Source organism: Haliaeetus albicilla, chromosome 13 (assembly GCF_947461875.1).
Source record: "Haliaeetus albicilla chromosome 13, bHalAlb1.1, whole genome shotgun sequence".
NCBI classification, from domain to species: domain Eukaryota; kingdom Metazoa; phylum Chordata; class Aves; order Accipitriformes; family Accipitridae; genus Haliaeetus; species Haliaeetus albicilla.
Genome location: NC_091495.1, coordinates 13517932 through 13535441, shown reverse-complemented (window position 1 = coordinate 13535441; position 17510 = coordinate 13517932). Strand labels below are relative to the sequence as shown.

Below are 17510 nucleotides of genomic sequence, written 5' to 3'. Positions count from 1 at the left end.
GACAGCCAGGTCATCCTGATCACAAATTTGCAAATTTTCATCTGAAAATATCAGGTTGTTTCACTTCCAACCTGAATTTCTTCAAGGCCAATTTATTACCATTTGTTCTTATACCAGCATGGTCCTTGAACTTAATTAGTTCTTACCCTTCTCAGGTGTTTGCCTCTGGGTCTATCTGTACACACTGGTTGTATTGCTTCTCAACTGTCCTTTTGCTAGAATAAGCCAACAACAATCTTTATGCCCAATTAATCATAAATGCCAGGCAGGAGTTATTTAACAGAAGGTAAGTGTTGTTTCAATTTGGAGATATCCAGTTGTTCAGGGATATTTCTAATTATAAAATCCATGATGAGGTACATTGTAAATTCTGAGTTAAATTTGTCTTGTTCAGTTGCAGAGTGTTTTGTTGCTGACAAGTGTTTATATTTGACAGCTTTTTAATGAAAATATTTCTTGGACACATGACAGTTGTCCTATTTTTTCCACTGCTTCTCATTATGTGGACTTTATATATTAAGTACATCTTCTGTCACTGAAACTTCATAATCCATTAAAACATCTTGCCAGTCTCTTCTGCAGAAACATATTTTATTTGTTTCTGTCTGTGACTGATATTATATGAATGTATTTCATTAGCTAGTCATCTGCTTTCTGATTGTATAAGAACAGTTTGTGTCCTGTGAAGTTTAGTATATTTTCAGTTATACCTTAAAGCTATCAGGGAATCTGGTTAAAGGTAGACCAGCAAGTTCAGTGCCTTTCAGACATGGTGGCACACTCACATGAGTGGGGCCTGCAACTCTCTGGTTATTGTTAAAATGTGGACAAGTGCATGTCATGGTGAGTATGTGATACTAGGATGTTCCTTAAATTAGGTTTCAAAGCTACACATGGCTTCAAATTTACAAATACATTCACAAACTATCTTTCTCACTCAAAATTTCACCCTGTTCCTCACCTTCCTACATTGCATACAATGTCTTACATTGGGAGCTATTATCCCCAGTCCTATTGCCATTTGTCTTTAACAGTCCTGCATTGCTGCAGTTCTCCCACGTAACAGGGAATTCCTCCTCAGCCCCCTTATGTATCACACACTTCCTTCCAAGTTCAGCATACTTTTGAGTGAGGAGGAAGCAACAGAACCAATATGGGCTAGCCAGAGTGCAGTTGTCACTGTTATCTGAGACTGTTCCCCTTTCAAGATTTGATAGAAATTGGACATTGCATCAGAAGTTAATAAGCAGGGGTGTACATTGTGGTTTTGTCTGCGTATAGTTTGCTTAGAAAGACCTTTGTTGATGCTTTTAGAGAAATTTTCCTTTTAATAGAATTGTAGACAAATTTTTATTCACCCATCTTGAAGTTTAGAATCTATTGCAATGCTGTTTATTTTTCTTCAGGAAATCCCTGTGGACCTGTTTTTAGTTGCTCTTCGTTCTTCTCACCCAAAGAAATTATCCTGACAGTGAACAACAGTCTCCAGTATGATGTGATTATAAAAACATATAAGCAGTTTATTGAGTGAAATCTGTTTGGAAAAGATAAAAAACCCAAGCGTAATCCTCTTCACCATCCCATAGGTTGCATTTGGTGTAGAATAACAACAATCAGTCATGTTTTTATTTTTTGATTGATTTTGGAAATACAATTTGGATGACCAAAACATGCCTCTTCTTGCTAAGCCAATCTAGTAATTGTTCATTATGTATTGTCAATAACAAGGTGTTTACTGTGGAGAATTAAATTTTTCTTTATTTCTATAACACTTCTAACATATTGAACTCCCAAATGTGATCCCCATAAGGAAGACTGGATGGTGTGGGCAATCATATGTGCTTAAAGGATTATTTTGTATATCTTTACTATAAATATCCAGAGTGTCTGAGAATTATTTTAATTACAGGTTTTTTGAGTGAAGGCATTTGTGCATGCAGTGTATAAAAATGCTCGCTCTTGCACACACACGTGCGCACTCTCTCCAGTTTGACAATGGTTAATCATCTAGTATATGTTGGTTTATGCATTGTGCTTAAGGCATTTGTTCCATGTTGCCCTTTATGTGTGGTATATCTTCAGTATTCTTTATAATGGATATTTGTGTGTTTATAAACTTCTCAGAAAAAAAGCTTTCAGAGAGGCATTTCTTTCTTGGGAATTCTTGTCCATTTTGGAGTCGAGCTGTCAGGTTTTGTGAAAATTCTTACACTTTAAACTTATTGGTGACTCTACTATTGTGTTCTTATGGCATGGTCTATTCAGGATTATATTTGGAAGGCTAAATACTAAAATACATATGTATAAACAGATCTTTACTAAATACCAGTATGATACTTTAAAACAGTTAATGAAAAAATGACTAAAACTTGTCTAGGGGGAAAAAAAATACTCAAAAGATTTTGTTCATAGTATTTTATTTAACTAGAATTCTACCTAAAAGGATCAGTTCCTGTGTGATGGTGCATAAATGCTTTCAGTTAGCTTGTAAAAATTATGTTCATCAAAGTAAGGAGCAATTATCTTTAAACACTGAGCACATTCTTATCTTGGGAATAGCTTGCTGAATTCATTTGAGTTAGTGGTGTAAAACATGGAAAATCAGAATTAATCCTTTGACACAATAAGAAAGATGACTCCTGCGATTTCTTTGAAGAAAATTATTAGGTGACTGGAAAATGGTGGTCATGTTACTGAGGCTGCAGGAGAACTTGACAGTACTTGGCAAATGAAGCAGTCTCCCTGTGTTTGGCTGGTTGTGCAACATTTCGTGGCAGTATCGGCAAGTAACAGCCGTTGTCTTTCCAGTGTCGTGGCTGCCTCACCTTGTGTGCCTTTGTGTGGTGGTGACTGAGCACTGCTCCTGGCAGCTGAGAAGATAAGTGCTAACCCATGTCTCTCTCTCTGCTTGGGTCTTCATCAGGATACAGGGGGAAAACCACAAAGACAGCTGTGGCTACTGTGCTTTAAAGCCAGTGGTGTGTCTGCACTCTTCTGACAGATGCAAGTTTCAAGAACTCAAATAGAATCTGACCAGATGATAAGGACCTCCCGCTAGCTAAGTTCAGTCGTCACAATTAAAAATTAATTGGCTTTCCAAATCAGTACTATTTTCTCCGGATTTTTTCTTATGTAAATATGTCTAATCATTCATGGCAATTTTTGTCATATATTAGTCTGTTCATCCAAGAAGCACTGGCCTAGGCATTGAGACTGTGAGACTGTTTCAGTCCCGCATAGAATAACCTTGATGCTTTGTAGAACACTTTTATGTAGTTTTCAAGATTTAATTTTTTTTTACAGTCACAACTTGTCTCAGGTAACTGCAGCCATTCTGTCATCTCAGGAGCAAAATGGTTGACCAGTTTCAACATATGCCACTTGTTTTTGATAATTGATTACTGTCGTGGAGGGTGATACGGTTATTTCTGAACATAAGTTGAACATTCGAGATAGCTCTCGAGTGAGCTATCCAGAAACACTAGAATGTTTCCTAAAGCTCTACAGAAATTCATATCCAGTTATTTGAATGAATCTAGAGTAAGAGGCAATAGTCCCTGCAAACTGCTTTAAACTCTATAACTAAATTTAGTACTTCAGCCCTTTCATGGGTTGTTGGCTATCTCCGCTGTGATTACGAGAAGGATCTTTGTCATTAGGATGCTCTGCCTTATACCATCGTAGGCATGGGCCATATTGCTGCTATTCGTCCATTGAAGATCAAGTCCAAGATCAGTTCAGGAAGGTTTTCACAAAGCAACGATTCAGGGTTTGTCATTCTGTCATGTCTAGGCTAGCTAGGGTTGTGATTCCTGTTCTATCAGCAATTCAAAGAGTCTAAAGCTTTTCCAAATGAAAAACCCTAATTCTCTGGAAACAAGCTTCTGACTACTTATGAGGTTCTGAGAGCCCTTAGTTGAATCTTGTACATCTACCACATTTCTCAATTAGTTTGCATTTCTAGCCTTTATTGCTGGACTTTTTTGTAAGATACAAGAATAATAATTTGATTCCAGTTACCCCTGACAGTCATGGATAATAGAGCTAATAAATATGCTATCAAAATGGTATTTCTATACTATTTCTGGGATGTGCTGGCCAATGTGGATTGTCAAAGTACTCTGAATGTACATGCCACTGCCATGGCGGAGTTAACAAAGTCCACCTGGCCTTCAGGTTTTTAGAGGTTTTAAAAAAAATGCCAGCATAACACCAGAGCTTTCTTCAACACATTAGCAAAACCAGACCGTGAATTTAACATTAACTTTCAACTACCTTGCTGATACCCAGATGGGAGGCAAGTTCCTACTTTAGTAACTGATCTGTTACCATGACCCTGAATGTAGGATACTGGGAGAATTCTTTGATGTCAGCAATGTAAAGAATTTCATCTATTTGTCAAAATCATCAGTTGGCCATGTAGCCAGAATAAAGATTGTTTGTTGTCTCTCCATGTTAGTATCTGTGTACTGAGTAAAATAAATAAATACTGGGATCTTTTGCCTTTAATCAATGAGTTGCTTGAAAAAAGTTATTTACTCAGTTTGATCCCCACAATCTTTGATATTTGGGTCCACAAATATGTTTTAGACATGGTATTACTATTTTGAGTATATGATGATGCTTTTCAGTCTCTAAAATGCGCCCAGTCAAATGACAGACTGTGAATGACTGTTCTGTATTAAATCGAAGTAATCCTCTTGAGCAATACTCTTGCTGCCCCAGAAAGCCAGTCCGTCAGTGACAAACACATTGTCTAGAATTGTATGTCTAGTTTTGATCATCTTTAACAAAAAAAAAAAAAAAGAAAAAGCTCATCAATACATAAAGCTAGAAAAATGAGAATTTCATCAGGTATCTGTGAGATTCTCAGACTATCATTCTCTGTGGCGTTAAGTATGATCTCCCAACCTGGACTGCAATTTCAAAGAGCAGTAAGGAAAATAATCATACTGTAAAAACAACTGTAAATTTCCCAGAAGTGTCTTTGTAGGAGTTACAAGTAAAGACTAACAAGGTTGTCACATTGCATGAAATTTCCACTTTTGAAGAGTACAAGCTGCTGCTCAAATCTTCCTCAAGCAACTCTTTCAGTGGAGCTATATTCTTTAACTTATGAATCCAAGTGAAATTTCTGTTTCCCTTAGAGATACTGAGTTTCCCAACTATTCTATTTTCTTATAATTTGAATTCTTTCTTGTTTTCATGTATGCGTACACACAAATATCTTCTCACTTCTGTTACTGTCTTTCAAGGAAACAAGAAAAAGGGAGAACACAGTTCTGTTTGCAGGTTTGAGCACCCTTCAGCAAAAGCATGTGCAGTTTTCCTCCATCTCCACTGGGGGAAATCCTAATCAGAGACATTGCACAAACAGATGAAGTTGCCTAGTCTGTAAATTTATAACTTACATATTTGTGGAACTTTTAGTTTTAGGTTTTGGTTTATTTACTGGGTAATTATTCTTCTCCTGGGCTTTGCAGTGTAATGTAAGTGTTCTTCGTTAGCATTCTTCATTTCAGACTTGAGGATATCCAGGTAATCACTTCTTTTGTATATTCAAGCATCCTGTATTTGGTGTCAGATAAGCATTTCTGTTCATAGGGTGCCTTTAGCAAAGGATCCTTCTAGTCTTAGTGTGTTAGCCTCTTGGCAGGCTTGGCCCTCATTGTCTGACCTTGAGCTGGATCTTCCACAGCTCCTGTCTTTCTGTTGGGCTTAATCAGCTGTCAGCTGGCCCCAGGAGAATCCAGTTTATCTCCACCTCTTGCCCTTCTTTGTGGTGTGTATGATAGCTCTAAGAACTGAAGCAGATCCCTTATAACTGCAAACACCTGGTGATCTTCTGATCATGAGATTAAACATGACCTGAACAAATCAAAAGGGGTACCACTAGCAGATTAAATTGGAGCTGGGTGAACTGTTAATCGCAGATAATTTAACTGACAAATGCATTATAAATGTACTTTAATGTTATGGATTTTTTCATTGTGAAAATTAATTGCATGAATGTTTATGCCATCAAATACTAGTCTATAGATTGACTACTCATAAATTATGCTTACTGTTTGATCACTGAATCTTTCTCTTTTCCCAGTTTGAAAGAGTATACTCAAGAGAGAAAAGAGAAAAAATGAAATTATTTGCCATTGGTCTCCCCAGTGAGCATAGAGAATAACTCCATCTGGACAGAGTATTGTCATTTAAAGAAGTCTGTGGTCTTGGAAGCTGTCCCACAGTAACATCTCCATGGTCTTACAAGTTTGACAGGGAGTAAAGAGAGGGGGAGGTGTGAGTGAGTCTGGGTAGGAGCTGTTAGCATAGCTTCATCAGGTGCAGGTAAAATGTCTGCACTTTGTGTCAGATGTTCTTAACTAAATTGCTAGCACAAACATCTAACAGCTTTTAGTGCTTGAGTGTTTCTTTATGCTACATGTCTTATCTCAGAAAACAGAATTCGGTAATAAAAGGCCTCTTGCCTCTTTTCCTCCCCTTGCCCATGAGTGTATAAAAAGCCAGTAGACTTTTGTAAATGCTGTAAATTCCATTGTACATTCATTTCCAATTGCCTCCACCGCTGCTCGGGCTTGCTGTGCAAATTTCAAGCCCATTAAGGCTATGGAACAACTAGGTGACCTTTCATAATCTGGCAAGGAAGCCAAAGGTGTAATTTAAATGCAGATGAATAGAAGTTATAGAAAACTTAAAATGCTTCCCTTTCTGTAGAGAATTAATGTTTTGTTCTGCAGAGCTGATAATTTTCAAAACTTTTAGACACAAAGTACTAATAGCAAATTCTCATGAAATACTAACAGCAACACAGAAATCTCGCTGTGAACTTGTTCAAAATCTTTCAGAAAAGTGGAACGTTGTTTTGCCATTATTAAGAATATATACATTTTATTTTGTCATTTTCATTTTATGACTAAATTATGGTACCCTAAAGTTTGAAAACAAACCTTATTTTAATAATGCTGTATTCTTACTAGAAAACCCACAAGGGTTTTAATTTTTATTAAAATTAATTAATTTTAAATTACTTCAAAATTGAAATTTGTGTAGTATCATCATGTATCTAAGGAGGTTTTATAGCTCTGTACATTATAGTATCTATTGTAAATTAAAGCTGTGCATAGAATTTTTAAGATTTTAGTCCTTTGGCTGTAATGAATGAAAGAATTATTATTTTTCATTTGATCTCCATTTTCCAGTGTTTCATCTGTGAGAAAACAATGTGTTTTGTAAAATTCTGCATCTAGAAGTTTTTTTTTCTCTTGAGGGTAAAAAAGAAGGTAGAACAGAAGCATTTGATGAGAAATGTGAATTTTACCACTTCAGATAATCTGATTTTCAACTACATTAATAGTAGCTTAATAATTAAAACAATTCCATATTTGATGTGAATACCGTCAATGTTGAATGTATTTATTTGCTAAAGGTTTTTTTTAATTGGAATTTGTGAATAGGAAATCCTGGTAATTTTTAAAGCTTGCCATTCTACCCAAATTAATATGTTTTATTTCCTAAAATCAGCTTGCATAATGGATATATTATTAGAATATTTACTTTCATGTTTGTGATTTAAGTTGACTTAGATATGAATACTGTAAAGTGTTAAGTACATGAATAAAAATGCATATTATACTTAATTGGAACGTGCTTCAAGGAAGCTATTAAGCAAAAAAATCCCAAATAATTACCTGTCATAAATAATGAAGCTTTCCTAAAGTTTGAATCTTTGAGAGGTGCCTAAAACTATATGTTTCAGCATTTGCAAGTTCAGGTAACTAGTTTAAAGCAAAATACTGATAACTCTATGTTCTCTTAATCTTACTATACAGGACAGCCAGCTACAATAGGAATTGGAATTTCCTCCCTAACATGTTGTGAAGATAGGTAGCTTTGTACAATTTCAGAAGTGTTGGTTTTCTTTAAAAAACAAACCAACCAACAAAAAACCAAAACCCAGCCAACCAAACAAAAAAGCTAGAATATCCAGATTGACACCATTTAAATTCAGGTATTTTTTAAAATCGCCAAAGCCTCAAAATGACAATGGTATACAGTACAGAAAGAAATGTGTAAAAAAAAAAAAAAAACAAAACCCAAAACCAAAACCAAACAAACAAAAACAAAAACAAACCCCACCTGCAAACTTTCTTGGCACTTGCTTCTTAATTCTTATTTTGCAACATCTTTGCAAACTTCTATTATTATTAATCTTATCAAGAAGAATCTTATTATTTCAAATATTTAATATTGTTTTGAGCATCATGTAACACCTGAGTTCTACCTTTAGAAACAAAAAGTTGATACTTCCTGCAGCTATTAGTTATACAGAAAGAGTATTGATTGTTTCGTTTAAGGAAGTGTTTTGTTATGAGTATTGTATTTTTGAGGACTTCCTTTTTTCAAGCATATCGATCGTCACAGTTTTTCATGAGTTAGAGGAAACAGAAGCAGAAGTGATGAGGAACTGAGGCAAACATCTCCGCAAAAGCATCCAAGTGTCCAGTATAGCACGTAAGTGGGATTTAGATGCCAGAATTCAAAATTATAAGGCTCCATTCTTTGACTTCCCTAATTATTTTACATCCCTGTGTTTTAAAGGGCTGAGTTCTTCAGGTGGTTTAAGTTCTCTTTCCCAGGAATGATCTTGATATTTTTTCAAAAGTATTTTAGCTTTGAAACACGTTTTTATAAAGTACCTTGTGCTTAAGCCACTAATGAGGGATGTGGAGCCTCTAGGTTCAGTTTTCTCCTCCTCTCTGCCTCTCAGAGCTGAAGTAGGGGATGGGCTCCAGGCTAAGAGCTGGTCTGGAGCTTGTTTGGTGCCTGGGTGCTCTCATCACCCCAGCAAGCTTTTGCCTGAAAGTGGAACAGTAGCTTCAGGGTTCAGCACTGGGCTGGTGATTAAGAGAGATGAATACTTTTATCTAAAATGTTGGAGACCTGGATTCAGTTCCTTCTTTTGCCTGCTAGGATTCAAATTTCCTTCCCTAACCCCTCAGTTGTATTGATATAGCAGTAGAAGAAAGTAATGTGCAAAAAAGTTCTTTAAGACATTACTGGTATAACATTAACATTTAAAATTTGAGAGAGACATTTTGACAAGTAACATGCTGTGAATCAGATTTTTGTTGCTGAAGGATTGTCAGCAAGGTTTCATCTTTCCTGTGTATATTTTGAAAAGCCAAGAGAATCAGATGTTCTTGTTTTGTAAGCCTACAGAGGCATGATTTTAACCTGTGTGTGGAGGAAAATGAACTTTTAACTGCCCTCAGAACATGGCTGCATTATTCCCTGTCATTAACTCCAGTTGGCTTAAGAGCAGAATTTATAAGCAGAACTTCAGGGTGTAGAAAAATAACAGTAGGAGATGAATATGTAAGTAACAAATATCCTGTTTCCATGGAATTATGGTGAAGGAAGACAAATAAATACATTTTACATATATTACCATAGTTGCAAATAGAGGATTCTCTATGTTGTAAGAGAGCAGAGAAAAAGATTAATGAAAATACTTCTTAGGGGTTCAGGTCTGACATCATGCATTGTATGTATTCACGTTCATTGGCATGAGGGAAGAAAGAGTGTTCTTTTTTTGATTGCCAACTGTTGTACAAATACAAATTCGTATTTTGTGAAATACAAATACCGCTTAATGGGAATGTTTTTGTTATATATTTATTAAAAAGTGATGTTTCTTCCCTAGATAATATATGCATAGAAGTCATCAAGGACAATAGCTTGGAGAATTAGTAATTTTTTTGTAGAATATAACACACATTACTCTTATAATCTAGTGAAAGGCACTGATTCTTGTAAGTGATGATCAAATAAAATCTGCCTAACTTTGTAGTAAAGTACTATCCTGTGGTGTCTATGGGAAGGTTTAGGTCCTTTGCACAAAGCTCTGTGTTATAACATTGAAAAGCTGAAAATTTATAATTTACTGTAGTAAGACAGACCTTTGAACCAAATATTTGGAATAGACTTTACCTAATATTTTTTTGCTTGTGTTTACTGTTAATAATACATTCTTGTTATGGCTAAATTGACAAAAATAGGTTAGAGATTTAGCATTAATATCCTGGAGACAAACTCAAGAGACAGCTTCTTGCACTGTGGCCAGATCATCAATACCTTGACAATTCATCCAAGTTCTTAAAAATCTGCATTTAAGATTTTACAACAGTTCTTACTAGGCTATTCTGGTGCTTCACTGACCTTGAAAGGCTTTTGCTATTATGGAACCTTAGTCCTTTTTTTCCCTTATTAAAATACACACAGTGTTTATAGAGGAAGAGAGAGAAGAGTTACAAAAATAAACTTACGTAGACAGATTATTTCAAACAAATGGTAACTTTTGGTCTAAATATTACGTTTCCCACAGTGGAGCTACAGTATCAAAGTGGCCTACAGATACATTGAATGCAGATCTGTATGGAATGAAAAGCATCTGGTAGCACTGTAATGTCATGAGATGAAAGCTTTGTTGTAGCTAAGTTTATATTTATGTTGTACCAATTAGCAATTTCAGTGTTAATATTTTACAGTTTGGCATGTCATCATGAAGGTTACATTTTGAGCAGGTAAAAATGTAACTTCTTGTCTTGCTTTTTTCTTGATGAGTTTGTTAGCACTCTTCTTGAATTTTGACTATGTAAACAGAAAAAAACCCTCTATACAGGGACTTGGAAAACTGTTATTTTCAATTCTAGTGCAGCTTATGGACTTAACACAAAGTCAGGTTACTTACCAGCAGCTGTGATTATCATGGAATACCTTACTGAAAACAATGAATGGGTTTCCACAATGTGAACAATAAACTGTGTGGTGGAGAAAATACTTTTGAGAAGACATCTAATAATTCTCAGTATCCCTGATTTTACCTTTGTCCTGCAATGAAAAGTCTTTCTCCAGTTGTTGATCTGAGCCCTGTTGATCCGAGCTGTCTCTTTACCTTCCCTGATTCCTGTTTCTTCTTTTCTTCCTCATAGGATCTTTCTGTTTTCTTTCAAAAGAAAACTGACAAAATACAACCTCACCTTCCCCTTTTTCTCATCTCTTTTACCTACTTGCCCCCCAAATTCTCTGTTTTCTCCCTTATCATAGACACAGAAATTATACTTTGGTTTATGTTGTTAACCCAGTAACATCAGTCTGTCTTCTAATCTGCTTCATTCCTCACTGCTTCATTTTTCTTCTTAACCATCTCACTTTCTTTTATATTAGGATTTTCCAGTTCATAATTGAAAAGCAGAGTATTTGGGTCAGCATGAAATAAAATGGATTGGAGTCTTTTTTTTTTATGTGAAATGGAAAACAAAATATTGTTTAGATTGTTTCTTCAGTGAATTTGGTTGCTTTTTTATTTTAATGTCTTTAAACTTCTGTCACCGCAGCATTTTGTAGGAAGGAGATTCATAAGTTTATTATACATGAGGGATTAAACACCATGCTTTTGTTTGTTTCAAACCTGCCACCTGTCTGAAAACAAAAGGCAAAATATTTTGTTTTAGAAAATATTGTAGCAATGCATTTAAGTTAGACCCTCTCTCCTGGTTTTAAGCTACATCTACCAATTCTATCTGTGCAACAGTTCGAAGGTACAGCCGCTTAGTTGCATTTCCATCCACTTACAGATCTGAAGCATCACCTGGGTCTTCTCATCCCACCATTCAGCTGATGAGATCCTTTTCTCTGGCCTTGACAAATGCAGTCTTGCCCTTCTCACATCCACTCAGGATTCTGTTGTAAAGGAATGATATTTCTAGCCCATCCTTTAGGTAACTTTGTAATATCACACTTGTTTCATTTTTCAGTTGTTTTCCCCCTTCTCTAATATATCACGCAGAAGCTACTTGTCTTCCTTTTCAAGGTACTTCAGGACTCATTCCCACTCAGTCATCACTCATTTACTATTTACTATTTCTAGCATTCCAAATGTTATTCTGATACCCGTTGTAATCAGTTTAACTCTGTCATAAACTGAATTAGACTGAGTCCCTATAAGAACATTAGTAAACTGTACAAATAAGTCACAATTAGGAAAAAAGTGGTATCATCACCTTCTCTCAGTACAGATGTCAAAGCCCTTTGAGGGTTTGGGAGGGAGTGTTACCCAGCTGCTCACTTCGTGTTATGCCTTTTTTGGGGATTTGCAGCACGATCACAATCAAATTTGAGACCTAAGCTTTGAACAGTATCACGTTGACTGTGGTTAAATTCCTGGCCCAACAAAATAGTAAGACGGATAAGCATGACAGGGATAATGTGTTACAATTTTAAAAGACCAGAAAACTTAATAGCTGCAGTTTTGACAGTCTGAGGCTTTCAAGTGAGCAGTGTATACTGACTGCTGAATCAACTCATCTTTCTTTTAAATTTTCCATTTTGTATTCTGCTGTTGAAGTTAGGAATCAAAAGTTCCCTGTTTTGTGAGTGCCAAGAATTGGAGAATGAATGTATACTTGTAGTTCAATTTCAGCAATTTACAATTTGCAACCCATTTGAAATTTATTCTTGGAATTGAATAGAGAACTACTGGAGAAATAACCAGAGACTTAAAATTCAGAATTTGCAGCTTGGGGGATGGAAGTCAGGGAATTTTGTTGAGGTCCTTCTTTAGTAGTAAGAATACATTTGCCAGCTACAGTGAATGTTTGTTAGTGAGGAACTAGATTGCTATTTGAAAATTCTGCCAGACTTCTTGGAAATGTTCTATAGAGAAGAACTAATTAAAACATCAATATGGAGGATGTTATTGTAGGTTCATAATTTCTTCTTGTAGGTATCATGTCTTCTATAATTTGAGATTCTGTAATGCATTTGGGCTTTATACGTCAGATCAAGTTACCTGCTTTTAAAGTTAACTTTTATCTTGATGAAGATTTGTGCTATTTAGGTTTTAGGACTGATCTTGCACCCATGTCAGCTGTTGCTGGAAATGATAGAGACATTTGGAATCTGGAAGAATCAGCTTCACAAAATCATCATGACTTCTTGAAAGAGTGCTGCCAGATTCCCAAATGAGTCAAGCCATATCTGAAAGATCTGTGGATCCAATTTACATTTTTTTCCTGAGAGAATCATAAAGGGATATACTGGTAATTCAAAAGTCTGTTCTCGGCTACCAGGCAAATTGCCATGCTGTTGGCTAGATTCAGTCCAGTTTCTTATTTTCAGTGGTACAACTCTATGTGCCAGTGCATGAAAGCAAGAAATGAAACTAGGAACAACTATGGTATGATCAGCATGGCAGTGTAAAGAAAGTATAATTTTTTTTTCATTTTTTAAGGCCAATAATGAGGGGTTAAAATGATAAAAATTAATATTGGAAGTTCCCATCAAAGATGCAATGTGGTGAGAATTGCATGACAGAGCTGAATTTTTTGGAAGCTTGCAGGGTGGAAATTAAAGCATCACTTGCTGAGCTTTAGGATGGCATTCTTCCTTTCCCACCCAAGACAAAGGGTCTATTGCAGTTCTGTATCCCTGGATCAGTTAAATTCCTTGTAATCTAATTTATTCTAGACAGAGTGCATTTTTCTATTTGCATGTATTCTGTTATTTTGCTACTCATAAATTCTCAGTCTAGAGAATAACCTTTACAAAGGATGAATAAGAATTTCCTGCATTTTATTATCTTCAGAGTTCCACTAGTGTTTTCCATTTTTGGAAAGTAAAAGATCCAAAGTTTAATGTTCTCCAGGATGCTGACAAATTACGTTACAGGTCTTATCTTAGCAACTGAAGTAAATAGGGACCATAAAGGCTGCTCTTCATCTTCTGCTATTATTTCTCCTGAATTATGAAGCAATGGAAACACAAAATTAAGAATTGTTTTAATTCCAGACTGCTTTAGTCTTTGTAACCTTTTAACATATGCAAACTAAGTATATATTAAGGATGTACATTTCTTATTGGGTGATTGAATGGAACTTCCGTTATTGTCAGTAAGTTGCTTTCCTAATTTTCTATGCATTATTCTAAAAATTTACTTCCCAGTAACATTGTTCCATAAAATACATAGAACTTTTTATCTGTTTTATAGGGTTGTGACTCTCAAATGAGCATGTCAGAAGTGTCCTGCAGTGAAAGTACCTCCTCTTGTCAGTCTCTGGTACATGGCTCAGCTCCAGAAATCCTCATTGGCCTCCTTTATAATGCTACAACTGGAAGATTATCAGCAGAAGTGATAAAAGGCAGCCACTTCAAAAACTTGGCAGCAAACAGACCACCCAGTGAGTGAAAATCTTTTTTCATCCTAATGCTTCTGTACTGGTGGGGCTCTCAGTAGCAAGGACTTCAATCCTATCATTTAGTCTTACCCAATCAAAATGAAATAGAGCAATCATCAACTAATCTGTTTCATGTTTTATATTTCTAGTCAGTCGGGAAATAGCAAAAATCTAAAATTCAAAATATTAATTGTAAGTTGACAAGACTTTAATTTTTCATGATGACTGACTAATAAATTACCTTTATCATAATGATTAATTGCTAAATTACTGATGCCTCACATCACAGGCCAAGAATAAAAAGTTAGTGTTTAAAGAGAAAGTACATGCCAGCTCATATTAATATAAACACTCTGAACAGTTATTGCTGTTCCTAGAGGGGTTGATACTGCAGTCTTTAATTGCTTATATGCCTGTGTATATATGGCAGTAATATATGTAACTTGGGAATGTCAGTAAAGACAACAGAGAAATGAATTGAGACCTTTGGCATGTTTACTGTGCAGAAGGAATGCTCATCGGAAAGGACTTGAACTGTGCGTTCAAGCATTTGTTCAAAAATATATTTGTCTGAAATATCTGTGAACTTTATGTACTTCTAAATTGGAGGCAGATGGAATGTCACACATACAGAATGTTTTTACTGTCTCTAATTCTTTGATATAGCTTGAGAAAATTCAGTAATGAACTTTAAAAATTTTTTTTAAATTGTTTTTTAGATGATGAGTCTGATTTATGTAACTTGTAGACATACCTTACCTGTTTGTCTTGATTTTGTCTGGAGGCTCAGGTTTTAGTCCCTCTTTCTGTTTTTTAATCCCCAGATTTTATGGCACTAGCAGGTTAACTGGCACTACTAGATTTTGTAGCAGGCTGCCAACATTTTATAAATGGTTTGCACATCTCACTTTGTCTTCAGAGTTTAGGAAGTAAGCCAAACAACTTGAGACTGATGCTCTCCTCTCTCTTTCTTGACCCATGTTTTATTCTATTCATTAATTACATTTGGCTGAGCCTTACTCTGCTTTGCTTTCTCTATACTTTTCACGCTGATGGAGCCAGACTTTGTTAACATGGCCAAAGAAGGAAGGCAGAAGAAGAATCTCTCATACTTTTATATACTTAGGTAGCTGCCCCAGAGTCACCTATTTGGAGACAAAGCATTGAAATAGATGGGGAAAGCCAAGAAGGCCCAAGGACACTGGGGTGGGGAAGGAATGAATGGGAGGGAAGACTTGGAGAGAAGGGGCCATGTGTTCCCTTAAAGCAAAAACAGTAGGTGGCTTATGCTTATCATTCTGAAATCTCTAGAGAAAGCCAAGTTTTTCTTAATATTTAGAATATGCAAGTTAGATGTGGGTTCAGTACTTGTTTTGAAGACAGTTATGTTCATTCCCTGGTATGTTAATTCCCAAAATGGGTTCTGGGGGCCCATGCTGTCTAGCTAACACGTGTGTGTGTGTCACTGGGGTCAAAAATCTGTTTCAGATTGCAAGAAAGCAGCATAGAACATGGCACATAGCCCTGTAATACCATGTTCTGTCTAACCTTTTTGGAGGGAAGATCTTGTGTGTTAGCTTTTGTCATACCTTGTGAAGGATAGGAGGAAGTTTTGATATTCATAATGATAATAGTCCAGTTCTGTTTAGGCAAATGCAGGTTTGGAGTTCTGTTGTTTGTAGAAATCTGGAAACTAATGCACTTTTTGGGTCTGGTAAGACCATGCACAGAATATTGTGGAATCCAGATTTCTTCTGTGGGCTGTTTTGTGCTGTGTGTCTCTCCCTGCCCCCCAGCAGTGGTAGCATCTTCTTGTAAACTCTTGGACCCAGGTACATACCACTGCCATTTCCTAACTCCCTGTCAAGAACATCGTGGACACATACCAGCCTCTTTCTATGCCATCATTTCCACAAAATGAAAACTAAGGCCCATAGGGATGATGATGAAATGCTCTGATCAAATTTGTTGTTTGTACCGTCAGTGATCCAAAATCCTGAGAAGTGCTGCAAAGTACATGCACAGGTCAGTTTTCATTCAGGTCTTGAGAAACTATGATATAAATGGAAGCAATTATTCTTTCCCACAAGCGATCCTTTCTGTAGTCCTGGGGTTGTGAACCTATGCAATTTTTGTGAAATGCTTCTGCAGCAAATATGGATTGAGTCCTACATTTCTGATTCTTGGCAGTATATACTCCTCTGCTGCATATTTATATGTTATATAGTAACTCATTTAGCAACCAAGTACAGGCAAATAGGCCAAATCCTGCAGGCAACAGCAGTTGGTGTTAGAACATGTCATTGTTTCTCTGTGTGACAATTAATATTTTGTCTGAGAAAAAGGTGGTGCTTAGTATTCTTTAAAATTTTATTGAAACAGGGTACAAGCTTTTGCACATTAAATGCATGTGTGTGTATGCATGCACACACACACATTAAATCCATAAACACATGGATTTTGACAAGTGAGATCTTTGCATTTTAAATAGAGACCCATAGTTGAATTTCAGATGCAAGCATCCCTCAGCTACTTTTAGAGATCAGATCAGAGTCATTCTCATGCCCAAGTCCATCAGTACTCAAAAACTAAAGCATTACAATCAAATATCTGTAACTATAAAAGCTAAGGGCAAAACCAGCTTAGTTTTCAGTTCGGTGATTTTTCATTTTATTGCTTTTAATATATGAAGTATAATTACTCTGTGCAGTTTTTCTTAATATGCTGGAGTTTGCATGAAAAAGCATAAGGTTTGATAAAAAGCATACAGTGATTTTTACCCAGTCTTCTATAATCTAATCGTTTGCATGGTTCTTTCTATGTTGAGTGTGCTGTAGAACCCAGTAGCTATTAGTGCTAAGATAACTCATTATGTAAGTGGTGTAATTTTTGTTAAAGATTACGCAAAAACTGCACAAAATTTTCATTTCATTAAATTTTACCCAACAATCCTTTTGTTCAATCCTTTTTCTGATCTATGCTGCTAAGGTTTTGTGTTCTTCCACTCCAGTGAATAGTGTTTCCTCTTAAACTTTAACCTTTGATCCTCTCTCACCCAACTATTGACATCTGGTCATTATTTCTTTTACTGCTTTCCACCCCCTGTTGTCAGATGGACTGTTCTGTTGTCTAAAACACTTGATAGGTGGACAGGTTTATATAATCCGAGGTGAGTTCCTGCAGAAACTAATTGGATGTTGTCTTTTTCATGCAAAAGAAAACTTGCCAGCAGTAAAGCTATCCACAGCTGCCTACCATACTGGT

At 36.0% G+C, this 17510-nt stretch overlaps 1 protein-coding gene across 7 annotated transcripts in view; it reads left to right on the top strand.

Annotated features, from left to right (window-relative positions):
* The window catches only part of SYT14 (synaptotagmin 14), a 103163-nt gene that overhangs the window by 64964 nt on the left and 20689 nt on the right, over positions 1-17510 (top strand). For 4 of the 7 annotated variants that reach the window (XM_069800219.1, XM_069800218.1, XM_069800221.1 and 1 more), the window contains one exon: positions 14060-14249. In XM_069800219.1, coding sequence (XP_069656320.1) covers positions 14060-14249 — 190 coding nt within the window. Of the gene's footprint in view, positions 1-14059; positions 14250-17358; positions 17416-17510 lie in introns of all 7 variants that reach the window. The other 3 variants (XM_069800222.1, XM_069800220.1, XM_069800216.1) reach the window with 1 other exon arrangement.